Source organism: Pleurodeles waltl, chromosome 4_2, assembly GCF_031143425.1.
Source record: "Pleurodeles waltl isolate 20211129_DDA chromosome 4_2, aPleWal1.hap1.20221129, whole genome shotgun sequence".
Classification (NCBI taxonomy): Eukaryota; Metazoa; Chordata; class Amphibia; order Caudata; family Salamandridae; genus Pleurodeles; species Pleurodeles waltl.
The window spans coordinates 940,666,808-940,692,249 of record NC_090443.1 but is presented as its reverse complement, the minus strand read 5'-3'; the positions used below and the strand labels follow the sequence as shown (position 1 = coordinate 940,692,249).

Below are 25,442 nucleotides of genomic sequence, written 5' to 3'. Positions count from 1 at the left end.
AAGCACCGCCAGCCTGTTGGCGGTGCTTCCGTCATTCGCGGGGTCGGAATGACCCCCTCAGTCTTGTAGGTTCCCCTCAGTTTGGTGCACCATAATCTCCCTACAGCACTTCTCAACTTTGACCACTACCTTCAAGCATAACCAAGTGTTACTCTTCACACATTTTCCGATGTTTGTTTTTGTTGTCAACTCTCAGCCAAAGAACAGTGAACAGAGGATGCAAGTACACATTTCATCCTAAAAAATAAAAATGCTGGAACAGCATAATGCATAATTTTGCATTGCTTTGGGGGCATTCTGCGTAATTTCCACAAACGAAATTATGTGAATATCACACAGCCTTAGTCCACTTGCCATATAGGGCCTGTTTTAGAGTTTGGCGGACGGGTTACTCTGTCACAAATTGGACGGATATCCCATCTGCTGTATTATGATCTCCATAGGCTATTATGGGATCATAATATGGTGGGTGAAATATCTGTCACATTTGTGATGGAGTAACCCTCTCTGCCAAACTCTAAATCAGACCCATAGCGCTCTCCAATCTTATTCACGCTTCCTCTCTCTATGTTGTTTTTCATAAATATGTTGCAACACCTCTTCAGATTAATCACATTTCTTGTGTTCGTCTGTTTCGCGTTCCCTTCAACCAAGCACTCATTTACCCTAACCACAACGAGCTTTACTGGCTAGCTTTGCTTTTTCAGTTTTGGTTCCAATTCTTCTGTCTAGACCTTGAAAATATGTACTCCTCGACTCAGCTGAACTTATTCCTCACGCACTCCATGTTGTGTCCTGTTATGCTACTTATAACCGTACATACAACTGTTTGTATTTTTTTGTGAGCTACAATTGATAGTGTGGGTTTTCCCTAATGTTATGCCATTTTGCTGATGTTTACATGTGACACTAATTAGTCCCCTCTTTAAACTGTCCACTATGCTACCCCTTCCCTCCTCATCCCACTTTATCTCTCTACCACCCCAATGCCCCTTCCCACTCCCACAGTGCAAGGTGCCCCTCGACTGATGCATGCTATCTGGCACCAGCTAAACTTTAAATTGGCTTTGCCAATGCTTGTTGAATTGCTTTCCAGTCATCATTCACAATGCCAAAGACATGCTGTTCTTACAACATGTCTTTGTACTTTAGGCCACTCCCCATGATTGTACAGGGACAGCCGTCAGCTGCTCCTCTGCTTTATCTGTGCTCTTCTTAGTGAGGCCATGAGCGTTGATTCACTGAAATGCAAGGGGAAGTTGAAGCAATATCATATGCCCTTTGACCTTAATGGCATCACAGGTGGTGACACCATATGACTTGACCATAATTATTTTCCAAAAAGGCATGTCACATGACCATAAAATCACAGAACAATCCTTTACGCTCATTCTTATTCATTCTCGTTCAGTCACTTGTATTCAATCTAAATCTCACTCATACTTATTCACACTTAGTGATACTTAGGCCCAGGTTTACTAATGCTTTCCACTGTGTTTGCGTCACTTTTGTGATGCAAACCCAGCCAAAATGCTATGGTGGAATTTACTATTCAATGCAAATCCTGATTTGCAGTCAACAGTATCTTAAAGTAACACAAAATTTCCCTATGCACTGCTTAGCATTATTTTGCATTTGTTCGGCATTCCGTGGGTGGTGCATGGGTATTCCCAAGAAACCACCCATGAGCTTTGACACAAATCTCTGTCTACAAATATTATGACTCCCCAAGGTATCCTGCCTAGGAGAAATGTTTCGAAGTTTGTATGTTTGCTGCATAGTACAGCACACATGTATTGTATTGAAAGGGACCCTTTCCGAAAAATCTTAATTTCAGGCAGTGCCACTGGAATTATGCAATTGTGTGGCAATATTTACATAATTATGGATTTGCTGCACTTGCCACATAATCCATCATCTGACACATAATTTGTGGATTTTAACCAAAAAGTGTTATTTCTAACTCAAATGGTTAAAAAAATTACTATAAATGCAGTGATACGTGTTGCGCATTGGAAGGTCCTTTGGAAAGCTTCACTGGTCACCTTTCTGTTGCTCATTGCAATAATTGGGTGCTAACTAGGTACTAATGAGGTGCAACCAATACCCAGACAGTGTTGCTAAGTATAAAAAAGACAAAATAATGAAATACAATTACAAAACGTGGTGCATTTTACCACATACTTTGATGTTTCTTGCTGCATAATTTACTCAACACTGCTGCATAATTTGGCCCTCTCCTTTTCCATAGTTCCAGTGACCCTGCTTCAGAGAATGCATACACCCTTACACTGTGGTGCAGGGATTGTGCATTGGCGCATGGCTGCCAAAAGTGTATCAGAGAAACAATGCACCATATAATAAGACAAAAGGCAGCGCTGCCTTGCATCAAAGAATAGTAAATCCGTGCCTCAGTCTCACACAATTTCACTCACTACCTGTCACTGACTCTCAATCACTCACTTTCACTAACACATGCTTACACATACAGACGTCTTCACACGTTCTCTCTCACATAAACACACTCTCACCTGCAAGCACACACAACATACATTTAAAACCCTTTTTAATTACCACAGCTTCCATCAAAGGTCCAGTTTAAGCTGAGTGTGCTCCATTTTATCCATCCATAGATAGATGTTTTTCCTAATTTATTCTTGTCTGACTTTTGCTTTTTGCATGAAGCCCAACATGCTGTTCAGATTGGAGGGTTAGGTAGATCCCAGTCCCATAATCAAAATTAATCAAGGAATGCTCTTGTTCAACTGTCAACCACTAAATGTATGCTATATCTCAATTCAAATATTGTTGATAATAATCTGTGTAGTAAGTATTGAATGTCTGATATTAAATGCGCTAGTAAGACTAAGGGGGTTATTCTAACTTTGGAGGAGTGTTAATCCGTCCCAAAAGTGACGGTAAAGTGACGGATATACCACCAGCCGTATTACGAGTTCCATAGGATATAATGGACTCGTAATACGGCTGGTGGTATATCCGTCACTTTACCGTCACTTTTGGGACGGATTAACACCTCCTCCAAAGTTAGAATAACCCCCTAAGATTCTTTTGCCAATTTGGTCAACCTGTGGTGATCATGTATGTTTATCAGCTAATATTAAGATTGCTTTACGTGGCCTTAGCACTGTTAATATAGGGAAATAAAAATCATAACTTTACTAAAGGTGTGGTTATTCATGGCCACAAGGGTCACGGTGCATGAAGTTACTGACTCAATTCTTTACTGTTGATTTACTGCTTAAATTGTTATTTGATAATTACTGTGATGTATAAGGTTGATAACCATAGAAAATCACTCTTAGCTGGGTAAAAAGGTCTATCGAACCTCTAACGCGTCCTTGTCAATTAAACTTTAAAACACCAAATAAGGCCAGACGCGCTTGCAGTTTTTGGTAGCAGTGTTGGATGGTTTGTCCCTTTAAAGGGTTGCCATGGTTTCTGAGTTATAGAAATTTTAGTTTGACAAAGGGTCATGTCTTTCTAAGAGCCCTTCATGACGGTCCCATGATCCTTAAGTTTGCCAATGTTTGTTTGAAGAGGTTCCCAGCATTCTACTGTGGCTTGTGTGAGAAATAGATTTGTGTTTGCACTGCTTAAGCAAACTGGAGGTGAACTGTGATGTTTGAGAGTTGTTTAGGGAGTTTGCATACTCCAAATGAAGTTGTTGAAAGAGTTTGTGTACTCCAAAGTGTGAGAGTAGGGAAGTCATTGAACTTCACGTGTGTGGTGCTTTGTGCTCAAAAATTGACACGTGGTTGTTGGTATATGGTCCCTGCGTGGTCTAAGACTCCGGAGCATTGAATTCAATGAAAAGTGTAGAAGACAATTCAGGTTTATGTTGTAATTTGTCTGTTTAATAGGTCACTCAGGCGTGGTTGACAAATTCGTAGTGTGTATGATTAAAGGGAATTATAGTTTTTCGACGGAGGTTTGGTAATTCCTATGTGCACCAGGAGGACCAAATGATCAGTTGAGAGTACATTTGCTGGTCAAATTTGCTTGTGAGTCAGTGGGACTGAGAAAGAAGGGAGTATCTGTTAGAGCTAAATGCCACAGTTGAAAATTCCCTAAAGTTCCTGAAGCGATTGTGTTACCTACCTGTAGTAAGCAGACAAATTTTGGTGTGTTAGTTTTATATTAGTGCTCGCAGTATTTGCATTTAGTTTGGCAAGGATCTGAGTTGAGGAGACTACTTGAAGGACTTTGTCACCCGCTGTACGTGTGAGTGTGACATCACAAGAGTCGCGCTGGGATAGGTTGGTTAGTGAGAAAAGACGCAAATGGATTGGTGGACAACCGTGTAGCGTAATTGGTTGGGAAAAGAAGGTGAAAAGGATTTTGGGATTTTCATTCACTTCCTGATTTGATTAAAAGTGTAGTTGAGGGAAAAATAAAAAATTTCAAAGCATTAAAAAGTGCCTTTAAGGGAGATGTGTTCAGACCAGTCAGAGAAGGAGAAGTTATACCGCCAGAAGGTACACCCGCATATACTGTATTTCAGGAACAGGGTGCTGCACCGTGTCTTTGGTTAAAACAATGGTGCAGGATTACAGAAAAAGAAGGGAGCTTAGCATTTCCTGCCCACGGAGCCTTTAACTTAAGGGTCCTAGAGAGTTTCAGGAGAATACTGTATGATTCAAAACCTTCTCTGAGACCTGCCCAATTTGAGGCATTAGCTATTTGGGAGTTAGTGGCCAGACAGCAACAGAAATTAGAGAGGAGAATGCGAAAATCTGAAAAGACTTTGGCAGAGGCAAGATGGGATAGAGAACAAAAGGTCTGGAGAATGGATACTTTACAGGGAGTTAAGATGTTCCCTGCAATTACACAGGAAAAAGAGAATAGTGTTAAACAGAAGTCTAAAAAGAAAAATCCATGTCCTGAAGAGAGAGCAGAACCTCACCAAGTCTAGAAAGTCTCTGACTTATGATGAAGACTCGGATGATGATGAGTTTATTTTACAGTTACTGAGAAATCGTCCTCTACCATATACAGCTCATGAGACAGAACCAAGTACTAGTGCAGACCCATCAGCTCCAGCATCAATGAAGGTTATAGAGAGACAGGTTTAGGTTAGCCCTACCGCTCAGACTACACCCCCATTCCTGACACCTTTGCCACAGTTTGAAGTTCTCAGAATGTACCCAGATGTCCCGATTGTAAATAATACCCCGAATATCATTGTGCCGGCAGGACAAACTTCCCAGATAAGTCAGGGTTAGCAGAATCTGACTTAGATTCAATTAGAATCTACCCCAAATTTGATATCCCCAATACATATTCAGATAATGCCGAAATTATTCCCCTCTAGGAGTGTCCCACAATGAAACATCAGTCTCGACAAGTCAGAGTGCAAGAGCAATATTAACCAGAGGGTTACCATTGGACTTGTTATACCGCCATTTGCTCAGGGAAAAAATAATAAGAGCATGGAAGATAATTTTTTTTACTGAAATGTAGAATTTGAGGGACTCAACATCAATGTAGGAATTCTATCCCCCATACAATCGGCTTATTACATGACAGGCCCATTGATTGACCTGGGTTGTTCCAGGACTCCTCCACATATTCTAGGACTTAATCAGAATTTAATGACCCGCAGAGACTCCATGTCTACCATTACAACGAATGCCCAATGTAAGTAGCAATACCAATAATATCTCACTAGGATTGACAGCCCAACAGTTAACCGAATGGCTGGAGAAAATTGAATAATATACCAGGAGATTCTAGTGGAGGGAACACACTGAATTTGACCAAGCTTAGAACAGAATTAGATGAATTGATTGGAGGAATGATTAGTCTAAACCGAATTGACTCATACAATGAAAAGGAATTGCGAATCCTATGTAAAATAATTACCAATAAAGCGGGAGTGGCACACCAGAGCGGCCAAATACGACCTGGAGATAGAGAGAAAAAACACCTAAAAATAAATTACAGGCTAAAATTGGATTTTGAAAACATGAGGACACCTGGAATGAAGATTCCCTTTAAGGAATAAATCCAAAACATCCAGAAATGGGGAGCATTAGAAAACTGGGAAGGCAGATGGGGAAAGAAAAGAGATAACAGGAACAGGAAGCCTGTGAGAGATAGTACTACGGTACCACAGACAGAAAACCTTGTAAAGATATTATCAATGAGAGAAATACCAGGAGGAAATTTTGTACATGTCCCCTGGAGCAGAAGTGACATCTTGTCATTTACCAGTGATTACCCCAGATTGAGAGAGAAGCCGATGGAATGGTACCAGCAAACAGATAGGTTTGTGAAACTTGCCAAATGCCAGTAGGAGGATTTAAACACACTACTGGAAATAGTGGTTCCAGCAGATTTATGGGTCGAATGTAAATGAAGTGTAGATTGGCCAAACAAAAAAACCCCAAGAGATCCGTTTATAGACGCCCCATCTCCAGAAGTGATGAAATACTATTACAAGGTGATCGAATTTCTGAAAACAAGAATTTCTTCTAAAAACATTGTCTGGCAGAGAATAGACAGGACAGCTCAAGAGGTAAAGGAATCCAGACATCCGTATTATGAGAGACTGTTATAGGCATTCAAACATTACTGTGGCACAGAAACAATTGAGCCGAAAGACATGATTTATTTTGTGTTCAGATTTGTAAAAGGAGTGAGACACGCAATTAGTCAGATGATAAAGAGTAATTTGATCTGTTGGCAATCAAAGCCAATTGATGAAGTATTGCAATATGCTAAATACCGTGATGATGAGATTGAATTGAAGTAGAGAAAGTTGAAGGAGAAGGCAATGGTGATGCAGATTAAAGTGGCACAAACAGGGATACAGGGAATGTTTCCTCAGCAGCAGCAGGGAAACATGTTGTTCCATAATCAGGCAAAAGGTGGAGGTTGAGGTGGAAAAATGAATGTGAATCGAGGACCCGATTTGAGTAAAGTGGTTACCCAGAATGATGTACAGGGAATTAAAAGGTTGTTACCTTGCCACGCTTGCGGCGGCCTCGGGCATTTGAAATGGGAGTGTCCGATGTTGGGACAGGAAGGTGTTGTTACAAAGGTGAATGAAATCAATCCTTTGCCAAATATGAAAGGACCGAGAATAAGAGGTCAAAATTATAATTTCCAAAACAATGCAAATCAAAAGCAAAATTTCCAGCCCATGCAGCAGATGCAAATGCCCCGTTTGCAAGTGCCACAGTCACAGCAAATGCAGCCCCACATACAAATGGTACCTAGACAACAAATGCAAATACCTCAGGCTCCGATGGACCAACAACAGACAATGCTTACTCAGCAGGACACAGGTCAAAGGTTCAATGACAGTATTAACACAGTACACCAATATCCTTTACACAGTGAAGATGAATCAAATGATGATTGAGTGAGTGAGAGTTCAGATGAAGAGGAATGTGTGCTGGCCACTTCTTTAGAAGTAGACCAAAAAGGTCCATACATGAGAGGAAAGGTAATGGGTCCCAAAGTTCAATTCCTAGTTGACACAGGATCTACACACTAAACTGTGAGCTCTGCAGAAGTTACTAATTTACCTCTTTCAGGACAGTGCAGATTGTAGGTTGAAAAACAATATTTGACAAGCCCCATTACAGAACCGGTTACAGTTAAAATGGAAATTTTGAAGGCCTGCACAAATCTGTGGTTTGTGATTCGAGTCTGGAATCCCTACTGGAAAAAGACTTGTTATGCAGAACAAGATGCTCAATTATCTGTTCAAATAATGGAATTGCCATACATACTAATAGTGATGATGAGGATGATCAGCCTGAGATTGCTGAGACTAATGCAGTAAATGAGGAATACCCATTGACCAGTTTATTTCCAGTCTTTACAATGAAAGACCTTCATTTTGAATTAACAGGAACAGTGAACATGAAAGTTTGGGATTTTTCAGAAAAATACATTGGTCTGATCAAAGGAGTTGAACCAGTTAAAGTCTCAGTTAACCAAATGCAGTTTTTCCACAAATTCCCCAATACCACATGACTCCAGACATTATTGAAGGGATTGCATCTATAATTGCTGAATTTGTAAAACAAGGTGTTTTGAAAGAAGTACTGAGCAGCCCATGTAAATCACCAATAATGGTATTGAGAAAGCCCTGTGGGAAATTTAAAATTTGTAATAAAGATGCTCTCCAAAAGCTTGAAAGCGGGTTCTTTATTTGAAGTACCTTATCCACAACACAGCAAAACAGCTTCTCACCAACAGCTCTTCCCCACCCTCAGAATACTCTCACACCAACACTCTAATCTGACATCATGAGTGACATCTGAACTCTTGCAAAGAATTACCCTCACTGCTCAACCTACCACACACCTTCCCTTTAACAAATAAAACAATAAAATAAAACAAACAAAAAAATAAACGAGAGAAGAAAAATATAAAACAACTAGAACTAAGATTAAAGACTAGGATGCAACTTTCAACATTTTTTAAAAATAACTACACGATTAAAGTTCCATACTCTCCCATCATTGACCTTTACAGCATTCCTAAACAGCTTCTTCACCTCAAAAGGACCTAAAAACTTGCTTCCACTTTTACACAGTAAAGGTTGTTTCACCAAAATTTCATCTCCAACTTTCACATCAATTGCACTTGTTTTTTTCCTGTCATCAAAATATTCTTTTCTCTTTTGAACACATTTCCTTTCTTGTTCCTCTTTCTCCCTCATGTCACACCAAGTTACACCTTCATTCTTAACCCAACACACCCACCCAGGTGCTAATAACGTATTAGCTTTTCTTCCTCTAAACAATTCGAAAGGAACTTTACCTGTAGTGGTATGGGGAATAACCCTATACACTTGTAAAAAAAAATTGAGGCCGTCCTTCCAATTCCTATTCGCTGCTACCTCTAACTGTATACACTCTTTCACACTTTTGTTAAACCTTTCAACTGTCCCATTTGCTTGAGGATGATATAAGGAACACCTCTTGTGCTGAATTCCTCTCTCCTTAAGATAATTCTCCATTTCTCTTGACACAAATTGAGGACCATTATCGGTCACAATGGCATTCGGAAATCCTTCACGACCAAAGATCTCACTTAAGAAGTCTAATATTTTCCGAGTCTCCAAACTACCGCTGACACACAATTCAGCCCATCTGGAGAATTGATCTATCACAACCAGATTATAATTACATCCACCTTTCATATGTATGGGTCCAACAATATCAACGGCTATAACATCCCAAGGCTTCTGTGAAACTTCCCGAATCCCCATAGGTGGCACTCTGACTTTATATATCTTATCGCTGTTGCAACCATCAATACACACTCTGATTTTCCTCTCAATCATTATGTCCATTCCTGGCCACCAATAATTGAGACGGATTCTCGCTTTTGTTTTACTCATTCCCTGATGCTCTTCATGTCCCAATTCCATTATTTTCTCCCTCAAACTTGCTGGAACCACTAATCTAGACCCACGCAAGAGAACACTATCTTCCACTGAAGGTTCCTCTTTTATTTTCCCAAAACTTTCCAATTCCCTCTCGCTCTTAGCATTCTTGTTCCAACCCTCACTAAGACTACAACACACACTCTGTAAAATAGAATCCTCTCCAACTGCTTTAACCCATTCATCACATCCAACTATACCATCAGTTACACTACATACACTTACTACATCATCCATAACTTTACCTTCACAACCTTCTGTTTCTGTACTGAGTTTTGACAAACAATCGCTATCCTGTTGGTTAAACCCGTAACATAATGCACCTCAAAAGCAAATTCTTGCAAACCAACCACCCACCTACTAATTCTGCTGGAAATAGTATCAAGACCCTTTTTCAAAAACACTTCTATTAGAGGTTTATGATCAGTGAAAATTCGAAACCACTTTCCTCACAGAATTGTTTTTAGTTTGTTGATCGCCCAATGAACACTCAAAGCTTCCTTTTCTATAGTAGAGTAGTTGATCTCTGCTCCTCGTAATGTTCTAGAATAATAAACAATGGTTTCAAGCACTCCCTCCTTTGATTCCTCTACAGCACCAAGACCTTTCATGCTAGCATCAGTCATAACAACACTTTCTCTTCTGGGATCAAAGGATTTCAAACACTCAGCATTTGATAACTCTCTCTTACGATTTTCAAATTCTTCTTTACAAGCATCACTCCACACATATTCACACCCCTTCTTAAGTAAGTTACGCATGTGTATGGTTTTAGATGCCAAATTTGGTAAAAATTTGGCATGAAATTCTATCATCCCAAGAAAAGACAAAAATTCTTCTTTCTTTTCTGGATCTCTCAGCTTTAGTATGTTTTCCTCCAAATCCTTCTTTGGATGCACACCACACAATGATATTTTGTGGCCCAAATAGTCGATCTCTGTTCTGCAAAAAGAGCATTTTTTAAGTTTCAAAGTTAGACCATGTTCTCTCAAAATAGTGAGAACTCTTCGGACTCTCACTTCATGTTCATCTTCCGTTTGACCATGTATCAAAATGTCATCCTGGAAAAACTTAACTCCTGGTTCTGACCCAAACAATTTGTGCATGACACGTTGAAATACGGCTGCTGCATATACAAGACCAAAAGGCATTCTTTTAAATCTGTAGATACCAAAAGGAGTGATAAAGGTTGTAAAGTCTCTCGAGTCTTCATGTAATTGAACCTGATGGTACGCTGATGTAAAATCCAGCTTACTGAAAAACTTTGATCCGTTGTTACATGACCATTTCTGTTATATTTGGTAACGGAAATTGGTCACTGACTACACATTTATTCAGATTCCTCAGATCCACACATAATCGAATTTCTCCTGTCTGTTTGCGAGCTGCTACGATTGGAGAAACCCATTCAGAGGCTTCAACAGGCTTAATAATATCTTCATTGCACAACCTCTTTTATTTCTTGCTCGACATCATTCTTCATTGATATAGGAATTTGTCTCACTTTGTCCACAACTGGTATCGACCCCTTTTTTACATTAATCAGATGAACGTAATGTTTTAAACAACCAAGTTTATTACTGAATACTTCCCTGTATTCCTTTATAAATTCAGGAAGGTTGGAATCATTAGTAGTAAGAGTGCAGATGCTCTGAAGGCTCTTAACTAGTTCATCTTTTAACATGACCGGAGTAGACGAATTTGGATCTAAAATAACTTTTAAGTCTCTTTGATGTGGCCAACTCAAAACACTGTCTCCTTTTACAGGAACATAGATCTTCCCAAATATGGTGTTAGTTTTAAATTTTATTTCTGACTCAAAATACCCTCTCAAGTCAATGCTCATTCCACCATAGGCACCAGGCACAACTTCAGGTTCTTTTAGTTGTATTTTATGGCTAAATTGTTCATCAAAAATGTCACTAGATAACAGGGTTAACCAGGCTCCTGAGTCAAATAATACTTCACAAGATACACCTAGAATAGAAATAATATCCTTTGGATACATTTTTTTCCAAGTGGGAGTAGAGACTGACAGGATGCAATCCTCCACCATTTTGATTGACATCTGGCTTTTACAAGACCTACAACATTTGGCAAAGTGTCCTTTCCTGCTGCATATCCTACAAGTCATATTGATGGCTGGACATTTTTTGTAAGACGCATAATGACCTGTATTCCCACACCGGTAACATCTCATGTCCTTGTATTTAGACCATTGTTCTTGTTGAGTTTTGTCTTCATGTTTCTCATAATCTCCTTCTTTTTTGGGAATCTCTTTTTTCATTGAAATTTTATTGACTGATAAGTTTTTCCCTTTTTTCAATTCCTCCACACAAGCCAAAGTGTGTTCTACTCTTTTGGTCAATGCAACAACTTCATGCAGAGGTGGATCATCTTTGCTCCATAGTTCTTCTCTCACCTTATCACTTGAGCTTCTTAACATGAACTGGTCCCTGATACGCTCCTCTATGGTCACTCCAAACTTGCATGTGGAGGCCAGCTTTCTCAACGCTGTTATATATTCTTCAATCGTTTCTCCTGGTTTTTGCTCCCTCATACCAAAATGGTATCTTTCTAAAATTGTACTGACTTTTGGAAGAAAGTGTAGATCTAATTTTTTAAACATAACTCAAATTCATTTAAATCAGTACCTTCATCACCAGTATCAGGAAGAGTTTCAAAAATTTCTTGACCCTCACATCCCAAACAGTGCATAAGGAGGGCTGTTTTCCTTTTGTTCGATAAATTTGTTCCACATACTCTTGAGTAATGAAGAAATGTTTTCTTCCATTTAGACCACTTGATAAAAGGTTCTCCTGGCACCGTTAGAAAAAAAGGTGGTGGTGAAATATTCTGCATATAAATTAGTTTTCAAACTGTGTTTATTTTTATTTTTGTATTTTTTATTTTGTATAACTTGTAGTCTTTATGTAAATTCAAAGCTTTTGGTTCATTTTCACAGTAGAGTTGCTCTTGTTGGAATGAAAGGTCCTATACACTTTTCCCCTGTAACAAGAACCAGGAAGATCAGGTCTGAAATTCTTCCTTTATTCTTATTATTTCCTTATATTATGTTACAGTTTTCCACAAGTTTAATTGAAAATGCTCAAATTGGACGGAGAGGGTTCGTTTTGAAGAGCGCTAACACGTTGTTATTTTAATCGTTTTCAGCATTAATCAAGAAACTTCCCTAGTGCAAGTTTGTTTAAATGTAAAAAAAAAAAAAAAAAATTGGCAATAAATTGAGCAGCGCGTGTCACTTCAAAGTGTGAGTAGATAGAAAGAACACACTTCCATATGCACGCGCTTAAATCATAGCGTTATTAATAAATGTACTCTGAATTGCCAAGATGTGTTTAAAACAAAAACTTACAAAACTTGCAAGTTACTTCTTCTAGAAGGCATGTTTGTTTACACTTCAGAAAGTGGAAATAAATTCGCCAGCGCGTCAAAGAGCGAGTTAGAATAAAACAACACACTGAAAACTGCACGTGCTAACAGCGTTGACAGTGTTGACATTTGAAAGTACACGGAGCAGTTTCATCTTGAAGACGAAAAGTATGTAATACGAATTACTTCTAAGCTTGTTTGTTTACACTTCAGAATGAAATGGCACAAGATTCAAAGGCGTCTTGAAGCGTGAGTTGGATTTAAATAACACACTGCAGACTGCACGCGCTAGGAACGTTGAATCTTTGAAAATACACGGAGCAGTTTGACATAGAGGAGAAATTATAAACAATAGATAAATAAGGTGTTTACACAGTGCTTGAGGAGTTAGAAGAAATGATTGTCAGATTAGATCCATCACAATGTTAATCCTCAGTTTTAAATCCATTATGTGAAAAACGAGGAAGCCATGAGAAGTAGCTGTTTCCAATATAAAACTTCTTACATCCAGGTGTTAAGGTACTTTAATCCAGGTCACCCTCGTCACCAAATGTAATAAAGATGATCTCCAAAAGCTTGAAAGTAGGTTCTTTATTTGAAGTACCTTATCCACAACATAGCAAAACAGCTTCTCACCAACAGCTCTTCTCCACCCTCAGAATACTCTCACACCAACACTCTAATCTGACATCATGAGTGACAACGAATTACCCTCACTGCTCAACCTACCACAGAATTATTCAGGGTTTTAGGAAAATAAATGACATTGTGATCCAATGTTGTCCTATAGTGCCAAATCCAGCAGTGATATTATTTCAGATCCCATGCGATGCTGAATGTTTCACCATGGTGGACATATAAAAAGCATTCTTTTTGGTGCCTCTTCATGAGGATAGTCAATTTCTTTTCTGTTTCAAATTCCTGAATCGTGTATATTGTTGGTGCGGAATTCCTCCAGGTTTTTCAGAGTCTCCATCAATTTTCAACCAGATATTGAAAAAGAATCTGGAAGCATCAGAATTGCCTTGCAAATCAACCTTAGTTCAGTACATTGATGGCCTACTGATTGCATCAAAGTCAAAGGATATAAAGTGGCTCCAGCAAAACTAAAATACTGTCAGAAAGAAGTAAAATATTTGGGACATTTGATTGAAAAAGGAGTAAGGAAAATCTCCAGAGAAAGAGTGACAGCCGTATTGCAGATGACTACCCCAGCTACTCAAAGAGATGTTAGGATGTTCCTGTGAATGGTGAACTACTGTCACCAGTGGATTCCCAATTTCTCAATCATTTCAAAGCCATTACAGAAGCTGTCCCACAAGGATGTTACCGATCCTTTAGAATTGGACCAGGCATGTATGAGAGCCTTTACTGAGTTGAGAGAAAGTCTGTGCAAAGCTCCAGCTTTGGGAATGCCTGACTACACAAACTCATTCATGTTGTTTTGCCATGAATGTGATGCTTGTTCCCTTGCAGTGTTGACCCAGGTACCTAGTGGTGTAAACTGCCCAGTAGCATATTTTTCAGCTACTTTGGACCCGGTTGCAGCAGCTTTACCTGGCTGTTTGTGAACCTCTCCTGAATGGATCAGCAGGCAGAGACTTCTTTAGCAGCTGGACATTATCTAGGGCTGCTCTGGATCTCTCCTGGAACATCACTCGAACATCAGTCGACTTAATTTCAAATCCATAACGTAATTTCTCAAGTCGTCATTGGTCAGAATATCGGCTGTTCACAGTAGAAACAATAATCATTAATTCTTAAATCTGTGATATAGTTAGACAGTCTTTCACACATCGATGATTGGCTCCTCTTCTACTGTTTCTGTCACCAGTTTCCATCAGGTAACTTTTAGTTGCAATTCATAACTCCCTCAGTGAAGCCATTGTCAGGTCCTGGGAATACCAGCTTCTCACGCACCAAAGATACAAATGTAACAGTAGCTAGTACATCGTAATACAGCAGACAGTTCTCACAAGAAACTTTAAGACATCATCTAGTTTAAAGTTGCAACATTATGAATCTATTTGGTCAACACTGTGTGAACAAAGAACAATGAACAAATGAAGCTTTTTGCCTGAAGCAGAAAACATTTACGAACATTTATTTATGCCATGAAACTTAACATGAGGCTTTGTCGACTAGGCCCAAAATTTCACAGTTACTCCATGCCTAATAAATTTAAGCAAATACATGTCAATAAAACATTAGTATGGTCTACTAATACATTTTATTCTATATGTGCACATAATTTTAAACGGTTAATGTAATTTCTTTATTAATGTCATACACTTTATGGTGGCACAGTTTCCAAAACACTTGATTTCTTAATATTAGCCTAATCCATGTAAATACTTAACTACTAATCACTGCAAATTTATTAATAATTAATTCAGCTTTCACAATAACCTCAACACGTGACATAATACCTCAGAACTATGGGTTCACAATTCAGAACATTCAAAATAAAGGGGCAACCAAAAACAACTTTAGTTCACATAAACTGTGAAAAATGGTGGCTTATTAGGTGTCATCATCACAATGCAAAGTAATTGGGACAGACTCACATTTCCTGTCCTATGAGGCCAAATTCTATTCAAGATTTTTATCCAGTTGCCTAAAATCCACAACCTGCCTTTTTTTCTAGGTATTACACCCACTAATTGAAGAAGTTATTTTATAGTTGACACATCATGGCTCTATCATTGTAAGCACGTGTGAGCACAGCACAGACATCTAAATGTGTGCATAAAGTATGTAAACCATACCTCTCCATATGGATCTAAGTTGACTGACATCTTTTGCAAGATTCTGAAAAATGCCTGGGCTTCTTTTAAATTGTATCAAATTTTGTTTCACCCAATTTAGTTATGACTGCAGCAACCCAGTTCATGGGCAGACCCTTAATCCTCTCAATCACAAGCGGTCCCCCGGAGGATCTTCAGGAGGTGAAGGGGCTCTAATTTCTGCAGGTGGATCCATCATTGGGCTCGGGTCAGATACAGGTGGAAGTGTTCGCTTTCCATCCAGTTTCTGTGGAATCTGTGCACTCAGACCAACAGCACATAGACTAAGGTAAGTTAAGGACTCAGCATTTTTGATGGTTATTGACATATGATGTAGATATTGGTAAAGCAACTATGATATTATTTTATACAGCAGCCCTCTGGCAAGTTACTGCACACCCTAACACCCCACCTTTACCCTCAGCCTCCAGACAAACATCACATAAGAACTTTCATATCACATAATGACTTTTCTATCAAATAATGAATTTATTTAATTTCATAGTTGGTAGATGGGATAACGAGTCAGAAGAATTTTCAATTGTTATTAAATCAGACCTTAAAGGGTAAAGTGAAGCAAAAAGTGTTTATAAAGAAAATAAACTATAGGTATGAAAAATATTTGAAATGCCTTGATAGATGACTCAGTCCCAAGAGTTCGAATCAAATTCACTTCAGCTTTTACCTTGCAAAACCGAAAGATATCTTGGAGGTTATTCACAAATTGCATTTTGTAATAAATAAAGTAGCACTAAAGTCTTACTGGTCGCCTACTACAAAATGCTATTCAGAAATCTACTTGTGGAGACCTCTTCCAAATTGGCAGAGATCTCTGCACATGTTGGTATACTTTTTCATAGTAAAAGAGAGAGGGACTGGGATGGTTGGCTGAAACTGGGGAATATTTACTACAAACTAGGAGGAGTATAGGGACATTTATGAGGGGGTTGGAGGGTACCCACCCCCAAAAGTGTAAGATAATTTTATTTCACAGAGTATACATCAAAAGTTACTAAAGCCCATAAGGTGTCAAAACGGTAGTAAATGTACTCCAGTCCAGGCTTGGAGTGCATCAAGAACCACACATGGCCACTCAAAAGTACTAGGTTAAGCAGGTAAAAAGTCTCAATCTCTATGCTTCCCAAACTAATAGTGCTATGTTCTTTTGACTGCTGATAGAAGCACTATACCGTGGTGTGTAAATTATTAGGAGCAATGTTATTATTTACACTATGGAACTGACTTGTATGAACTGTCACCTGATTAGGATACCTCATCCTTGTATGCCCAACACAGTGACGGTTCTGAAGTTCCCATATATTTGTGACTCTGTTTAGCGACTGACCATGTATGTGTAGATTGCAGATTTTGTGCTTTGCTCCTCTTTCTTCCGAAAACATGAGATGGTTTGCATTTGCTTCTCTTTTGTTCTTGATTTCAGACAATGTACAATTTTGTGTCTGCATTAAGGCAGTCTAGATCATGTTAGCAAGCATTGATTTCAACATTTCACTTGGCTCTGCTGGAAGTAATGCTGAAATGTGTGCGATCCTGAATCCTGATATCCTAAGGCCATCGGGACTGTACCCCTATCACTCAATAACATTCAGGTTACCAAGGAGCAGGAGTCGTACTTGGGGATTTGTCTAGTAAAGTTCATGGATAGGTATTGCAATAAGGATGGTCTGGATGAACCATAAGAGTGCCAGCCACAGAATGACACTATTTTCGAAGCTTACAGATTCATGGAAATATGCTAACCATGATGTGAGTCAGAAAAGTGCACTCAATTCAAGTGTCTATTCACTCATGTGGTGAACCACTGACCAGATGCACCAATAACCAGGCTCTCATGTCCAGCTGACTGAACTACGGCAATGCTCTCTATCAATCACAGTTCACCTCCTTCTCTGACTATTTACTATACAGAACGCTGCAGCTAGACTTAACTTGGATCACCCTAGACAAACTCACATTACTCCCTAGCTCGGGGAACTCCACTGGCTCCGTGTAGAGAAAAAATGTAGGTTCAAGGGACTGACCCATGCATACAAGGTCCAAACTAACTGCGGACCTGCTCACTTGAACCATCTCCCAAACTTCCATCAGCTCCACATCCCTTTCTCTAACCCTCACCCAACATATCCAATGTAGCAGATGCAGAAGTTGTTTGTTCTCTTACCTAGCAACGAAGACATGGAACGAGCTACCCTTTCATCTACGGCCCTCCCCATCTCTTCCGGAGTTCTGAAAGTCCCTGAAGACGTGGTTGTTCAGTTAACCAACTGGACCCTGCCAGTGCCTGGATACCCTCAGGGGTCACAAGCAGTGCTCTACAAATCTACTGATTGATTTATTGATGGATTGATTGATCGACTGGGGTCACAGTGGAGCTTGTTGCATACAATTACTAATAAAATCCTGAGCTTTAGGTATATCATATGCCACTGATATAAACATGACTCGAAATGTATGAAACCTGTACATGAGAAGTGGCCTTTTGAGTGATGGCTGTGCAGGTAAAGATAAATGTGTCAACATGATGCACTGTTAAGCTCAATTACTCTACTGCAACATCAGTCTCTGGGTGGAAGAATACATTTGCTTTCTCACGTCTACGTCTTCTCTAAATCAGGAGAGCAGGAATACTAAATGTCAGTTCCCCTACCTCCCCACTGTTACCCCCTGCTTTAAGTCCCTAAATCAAGGTTTTTAATCCCCCACAATTTGTGACTGGAACTCAGAGTGGGTCACCTTAAGAGTTATGTAGGCTCCCCATGTCCAGAGAGAATATTTATTTATAATGAAACATAGCCTTTCTACCTTACTGGCAACATCTGCATTAAAATAACTATTGCAGCACTGATGAGAAGCTCTGCAGGAATGACTGCAATATTTCATAGACCAGTCATGTCATTGTTACCTGCAGACTTGCCAACCTCTTGAAACACAACACTGCAGATAAATGAGGGTCTTCATCATAAAGAATCCATTGTTGGAATTCCAAGGTATTGGCTATATGAAGAGACCCTTACTCAAATCCCTGTGAACGACCCTTAATAAATGACTTGAGTGTGCAAGTCGAATTTTGTTGATTAGAACAAAAAAATGTAAAAATGAAATAGTTTGGTTCAGTTCAAGACAAGTGAAGTTCCCATGATTAATTCACTCTCAGAAAAGCACGATGATCCTTTTTGACCAGCCTGCTATTACCACGTGGCCCTTTAGCCTTAGAACAAAGGAAAGGAGGTATTTCATGAGAGAAAAAACTGAAACCTAAGACTGACACACCTACAACAAAGAAGTGCCACTAAAATTATTTTGTGCTTAAAGTGCTAAAGTGTAAGCTTTGGTAACTGCATCATGCATGAGACTCCTCAGGAGTAAGGAATGCCCAGTGATTTGGGAGACATATTCGAGTGATTGTGTATTTGATTTGATTAATTTTTATTAAGTGTGCAAATACCCAGAGGCATCCTGGCGCTAACAGAAAGCAAAACAAAATTAGAGATGAGCAAGGGGTTTTGAGTAGTTTATTAAACTTAAGCAGATGAAGCTCTGAATTGATTAGAAGGGCAAGAGTGTTTGGAGATAAATCTGTGATGATGGAAAGAGCAGGACAGGACAGCATGTGCAGGATGTATGCAATGCTAAACCATAACAAGAAGTGTATTGGAAGAAAGCAAAAGGCGAATTGGCTTATAAACTGAAAATCTCTCAAAGTTTTTAGGATGCAAGCAGTAACATACTTCTCGGCAAATGCATAATGCTTTAAAAATAGTATGTTTCTGAAAAGGAAACCAATGTAAGGACCAGAGAATGGGTGATGCCCTAGAACATTTTGAAGTATACAAAAAAGTGATGGATGGGATGCTTGAATTAATCCCAGCCATTGACAATTACTCAGGGCTGCATACCACTCTATTGATATTTTTCACACCAGGCCACCTCAGTTTTAAACCATCCTTATACAAATTGTCTTGGTCCTGTTCCAATGGGAACAGTCCAGCCCAAACTGCCAAGCTAGCTTATCCCTGAACCAGAACACAAGCAACCCAGGACCCATTAGCCAGGTACAGTCTGGTTCCAGTGACACAGTGTGCATGGAACCAGAGTTTGGGCATACCCATCCCACTTACGGCAACACATCAAAGTACACATAAAAGGGATGGATGGAATGCTTGAAATAATCTTAGCCACTGGTAATTACTCAGGCTGCATCCCAATCCATTGTTGTTTGCACACCATGCCCCTTTAGTTTGAACCCAGCTTATATGCAAATTAGCCTATTTGCCTGTTTCACTTCAACACTGTGGGTGCTTGTTCAGTCCCTCCTCCCCACCAGCTCCCTTTGCAAACATAATAAAAAAGAGGTGGGCTTTTCCAGGGCAGCTTGTTTTCTTTACAATGCTAATAGCTGTAACTTGAGCAAATGCGAGACCCGTTGCATTGAAAATGCTTGTGATTTTAATCTAAGCGCGATCCTTTCTCATTGCAGCAATACCAGCCCATTGGTTGTTTGAAAACGGACTTCCCAGGAAAGAGTTAATCTTTTTCATTGTCTTTTTCAGGAACATTTGTTTCCCTGTCTGAAACGAGGTTCAGCACGTTATGAGGCCCAGCTCTGATAGCCTGCCGTCAGTATGGCATCCTTCCGCCTCTCCCGCTGCTCGGGCTGGCACTTTCCACTTTTGGGAAGCCTTACTTTGCCAGATAGCCTCATCCACGGCTGGTTGGCTGCTGGACATCTGCTTAGCAGAAGCAAAATTCCTATACCGTAACATATACATGTATAAATTGACTTAGCTTCTCAAGCTCCTCCCCTCGTGACTTCACCCCCTTGTCTCTGCCAAACGTGCCCCTGGTTTATGTGTTCCCAGAATATTTTTTTACAATTTTAGCACTGCCTACATGTATTTATTCATATTAAATGATAACGCTACCAAATATCAACTTTTCTAGCTGCATCAGTTCAAGGCTTAGGGCATGAAGCTCTGCTGGTTACTTACTCCAGCTTGCTTGCTAAGTTAACATTACTATATTAAGTCTGAGGTAATTCTACACCATTTTGAGGGGGCATGGCATTATAATGCAGGGGTGGGGGCTCAGCATGAAGAGCACAAACAGTTTAGACTGTGTGCACCTCACACACCCGCCCCGCTGCCAGGCAAAGATAGCCGAAGCATCATATTGACAGGCCTTAAATGGAGATCATGCAAGAAGGTCACCGGACTGAGGGGCATCCAGAGAGAGGGTGCCACTGGGCCCCCATCCGCACAGCTGTGCTGCAGCCTGGCACTGTCCAAGGACAGAGCCGGCGGAGCGCACAGACAGCAGCGCTGCCCCAGAGCTTCCTCATTCAATTTGAAAAGCCCCAATCGAAGGAGGGGGAAGAAGCACAGTTGAGAGCAACTGTCCTCACTTCTAACACTGTGCCCGCCGCGCTCGCAGGGGTGGGGGCGCAGTTCGCATGCACGCAGTCTCAGTACATCCAGGCGGCCTTTTGTCCTGCAAAAGTCAGTCTGCATTAATTTATTGGCTCGGCCTTGCCGGGCCGCACAGCGAGAATCGGGGGATGGAGAGGCTGTATAAAGATGTCTCACCTCTGTCCAGCAGATACTATCTCTCTCTCATTCTGTATAGCTATCTGTCCTCCTTTCTGTCCCCCTCTGTTACTCTGCCCCCCCTGCCTCCCCCGCTCTCACTGTCGCACTCTCACTCACTTTCACAGCCAGCCCCTCTGCCTGCCTCCCTCTGTCTCTCACTCTTTCTCTCACATTGTCTGCGTGTCTCTCTCTCTTTCTCTCTCTCTCTCTCAAGCACTGTCTGCCTCCCTGTCTCTCGCCGTCTCTCACAATGTCTGCCTCCCTCCCTCTCTTTCTTCACACTGTCCGCCTCCCTCTCTCTCTATCTTTCAAGCACTGTCTGCCTCTCTCCCTCTCGCACTGTCTCTCACAGGGTCTGCCTCCCTCTCTCTCTCGCTCTGTCTCTTTCACTCTGCCCTTTCATCTCACTCTTAATCTGTTTCTCCCCTTTCTCATTTACTTTCAGTCTCCTCCTTGTGGCTGAGTGGATTATCTGCTCTTTCAAGGTTCCTGGGGCTATTATTTGTCCTTCATTTTGTCTTTAAAACAGAGACAAAGGGTGAAGACAGAGAGAGAAAACCTCTTGCTGCCGCTTTTTCAATCTTTTTCTCTCATTTATATGTCCTTGTTTTTTTCTCTCTCACTGGCCACTTCCATCTACCTTTCTCTTGGCCGTTTTCTGATGTTATCAATCTGTCCCAGTCTGCTCGTTTTGATCCACTTTCCTATTGCAATTTTCCACTCTACGTTTTCTTTATAATTTCTTTCCTTCTCACTATCTTTCTCTCTCTCATTGTTTCCCTCATTCATCTGCCTTAAGATAATCTCCTTGCAGAGACCAGAGCAGTGTAACAGAGAGAACATGTGAACAAAATAACTGAGCCACTGTTGCTCCTCTGCCACAAACCCGATGTGAGAGCCCGAGCAAGGCCATCACTCGGAATGGTCGTATGGGCTTAGGGGTGGTTGGGGCAGCTGAGAACTACCAGAGCTATCAGTCTGACCAACTCAAACCCTCTCCATCCACCACACGTTTACTGCATGTGAGTAGTGTTGCATGGAATCAAACTTTTTGCCTGCAGGGTGTACAAAGATCTTTGCAGCAAGTGCATTGACCCACTCAGCTATGTTACTAGGATTCAAACCTGTGACTTGCATGTTACACTCTGATCTCTGCAGCGAGTGCAGTGGACCACTGACCAATGAATGTGGTGAATTTTACCTGCGCTCTTCATGTTACACACAGATCTCTGCAGCGAGTGCGTTGACCCACTCAGCTATGTTACTAGGATTCAAACCTGTGACCTGCATGTTACACTCTGATCTCTGCAGCAAGTGCATTGACAACTGAGCAATCAATGTGGTGGAAATTTACTTGCGGCCTTCAGTTTACATCGAGATATCTGCTTCAAGGCTGTTGACCCACTGAGCTGTGTTACTATGATTTTTAAGCCAGTGACCTGCAGGATACGCACAGATCTCTATAGCAAGTGTATTGCACCAGTGACATATGCAGTGGCATTTAACCTGAAATCTTCTGATTTTACACAGATTTCTCTTTCAGGCACATTAACTCGCAGAGTCATCTCATGGGTTAAAAAAGAACTGGTGACGAGGGCCATCCCTACACCTTAATGCCAAAACCATTACTGTCCTTATAACCTCAGATTCTTACCCCATGGGTCAGGCACCCCGCTTATTTCTCATTCAAAACAATTTATACGCTTCATGGAATTATTTATATAACCATGCTTAGTATATTTACTTATGCATTTATGTATGCAAGGACTGAGAGCTGTGTCTATTTTCAAATTTACCCTTCAAGATGATTTATGATGGTAGCTTTTAAACAAGTTTATTTTGACAAAGTTCATCAGATTTCTTCTTTATTGCAAAGGCTTGACTGAGCCTGTAATTTTGATTAGTCAGCCATTTATAAAAAAAATAAAAAAAAATAGAAAATTCAGAGAGCTCAGTGGGTTTTAATGTACTTGCTGCAGAGATTTGTGTGTTACAGGTCACGCATTGCAACAAGGCCTCTCCTTCTGAAAAAGAATGCAGATAGCAATGCGTCACCTGCATTATCATGCCCTAAAGTTGCAGGGCTTGAGCAGTAAGCACTAGGTATACCATTTTGCTAAATTTCTAAAACTGACTTCTGCTTAATGTTGTGTGTGTGGTTTTAACTCTGTAAAGTCCAGACCATTCCTAAAAGATGTCAAGGGGTTTAAACCGGGGAATAGCGCTGCTAGGGCTGTCTCTTTCCACTTTTGGGAAGCTTAACTTTCCCAGAAAGCCTCATCCATGACTGGTCGGATGCTGGCCAACTACTTAGCAGAAGCAAAACAAAAAAAAAAATATTGCTCTAACACGTTCACACTGCTTTGCTCTAAAATGTTTCCACTTAAACTGTGTCTGAGGAATAGCGGGTTGAGACAAAAAGGAAAACTCAGTGAGCTCTCCCCCTCTTCTCGTTGGAGTGTGAACCCTTTTTAGTCAGCGATCTTCTGATAGGATGACATTGGGAGGAGGGGCTTTTGCTATTGAATCTGAAAGAGTTTATACTGTAACATGTACAGCATTTGTATCGTGCATTTTTACAATTTTAACCATATGGGTGCCATAATCTACCACTAGAGTGGTCTCAGTGCTATTCCAGCAGCAGCCATGCTTTTACCGCCGTGGCAGTACCATGACAGCAGTTTCAAAGACATGGTTGACCAATGTATGTGGAAAAACAAGTCCAGTTCTGAATTTCCAATGACAATAGCTCAAACTCAAGCACATGCGAGACCTATTGCATTGCAAATGCTTGTTATAATATTTCTGCAGCTCTTCTTCTACTGGCCTTTCCGCTTCTTGGGACACACATTCATATCAAGCTGCTAAAACTGTTGCAAAACTTTGCGTTCTGCACCATCAGATGCAATACAAACTATTTATCTAATCCATTTAAGTAGGCGTTACACCAGCATAGATTCCTGGTTTTTTTTTCTTTTTTCAGTCACCCATATCTGGCTGCAATATATTTTAATTGAATTGCGATTACACTGCATTTTCACTAATCCCTGTTTCTATAGAAGGAAAAATGTCCGCACAACCTGCTGCCATAATTCGGGCGCATTTAACTAAGCCTGTGTGTGTGATGTTTATAATTCTGAGTTTGATCTGAAGTGTATAATTAGAAAGCTCTCAGTCAAGCCCAGTTCCTCACTGTTTGAACAATTGTAAACTGTTAGAAAAGATTCATAAATTTTGACCCTCATGCTGTGCGTTTCCACTATTCAACTATCTGTTTTTATATTATTTTCTTTCCTTTTTAGCGTCCTTGGTATGCGAGAACCTATAGATGGACAAACTGAAGGTATAGTGGCATACACTACTCATTTCATTGTAATGTGTATACCTGTTAGGCAGCACTCAAACTCTTGTACTATTGGCAGTGCCACTTCAATTATGATTTGTGCCACCCTTCCACCGCTGCCTCTTTTGTTCTTTGTTGCCATGTATGATATATTGATAGCATGCATAATAATCTGGTGCCCACCCATGGCTTAATACTGAGCATCCTGACTATTGAGTGCATATTTGTGTTGGCCCCGGCATAATAGTGTCCAATTGTAACCGATCATTAACATTATTGGCTTAATTGAGGCTATACCTGGTTTAAGGCTGGAATTGGTGGCATATTTTGGGCATTCTTAGGGAATGTGATGGTGATACATGGGCTTCCAAGGAAGGCTTTGTCCATCTTTGGTCGTGGTGCTTGTAAGCTCTTGATAAATATAGTAGCCAAAAACGTGTTCACAAAATTGGAAAGTGGTATTTGAGGACATAAAACGTGGTTTTCTTTCTTGAGAATGATATGATTTTGTTTGGGACCTTTAAGTTTAGTTTTCCAAATTGAAAGCCTGCATTTTAAAGGGAAATGTGTAGACTTTCAAAAACAGACCAGATAGAATTTGGGGATAAAATTATGCAATTAGCCACGTTTTGATTATATTTGTGGCTAGATCTGAGAAACCTACAACTGATGTTGTTCCCTTTGTGCCAAAGGAGATTCGTAGCTGCAGTGTTATTTCATGATCTCATAGTTAAAGAGTTTTTTGACATTAGTACTGCTTTTTTTCTGAGTCATTGGCATGTAAAACTGTTGTTACTGTCTGCTGTCTGATCCTGTTTAACCTTCATGCCAACCACATTGTATGAGCCTATGAGGCATAGCTTCGCTGTTTACAGTGAGGTCTGTGC

General features: G+C 40.3%; 1 protein-coding gene across 1 annotated transcript in view; it reads left to right on the top strand.

Annotated features, from left to right (window-relative positions):
- LOC138293500 (vitamin D3 hydroxylase-associated protein-like) overlaps window positions 1-25,442 on the top strand; it is a 392,308-nt gene that overhangs the window by 211,743 nt on the left and 155,123 nt on the right. The window contains exons 5-6 of the mRNA XM_069232738.1: window positions 15,689-15,895; window positions 24,515-24,555. Of these exons, the coding sequence (XP_069088839.1) occupies window positions 15,689-15,895; window positions 24,515-24,555 (248 nt within the window). The remainder of the gene's footprint in view (window positions 1-15,688; window positions 15,896-24,514; window positions 24,556-25,442) is intronic.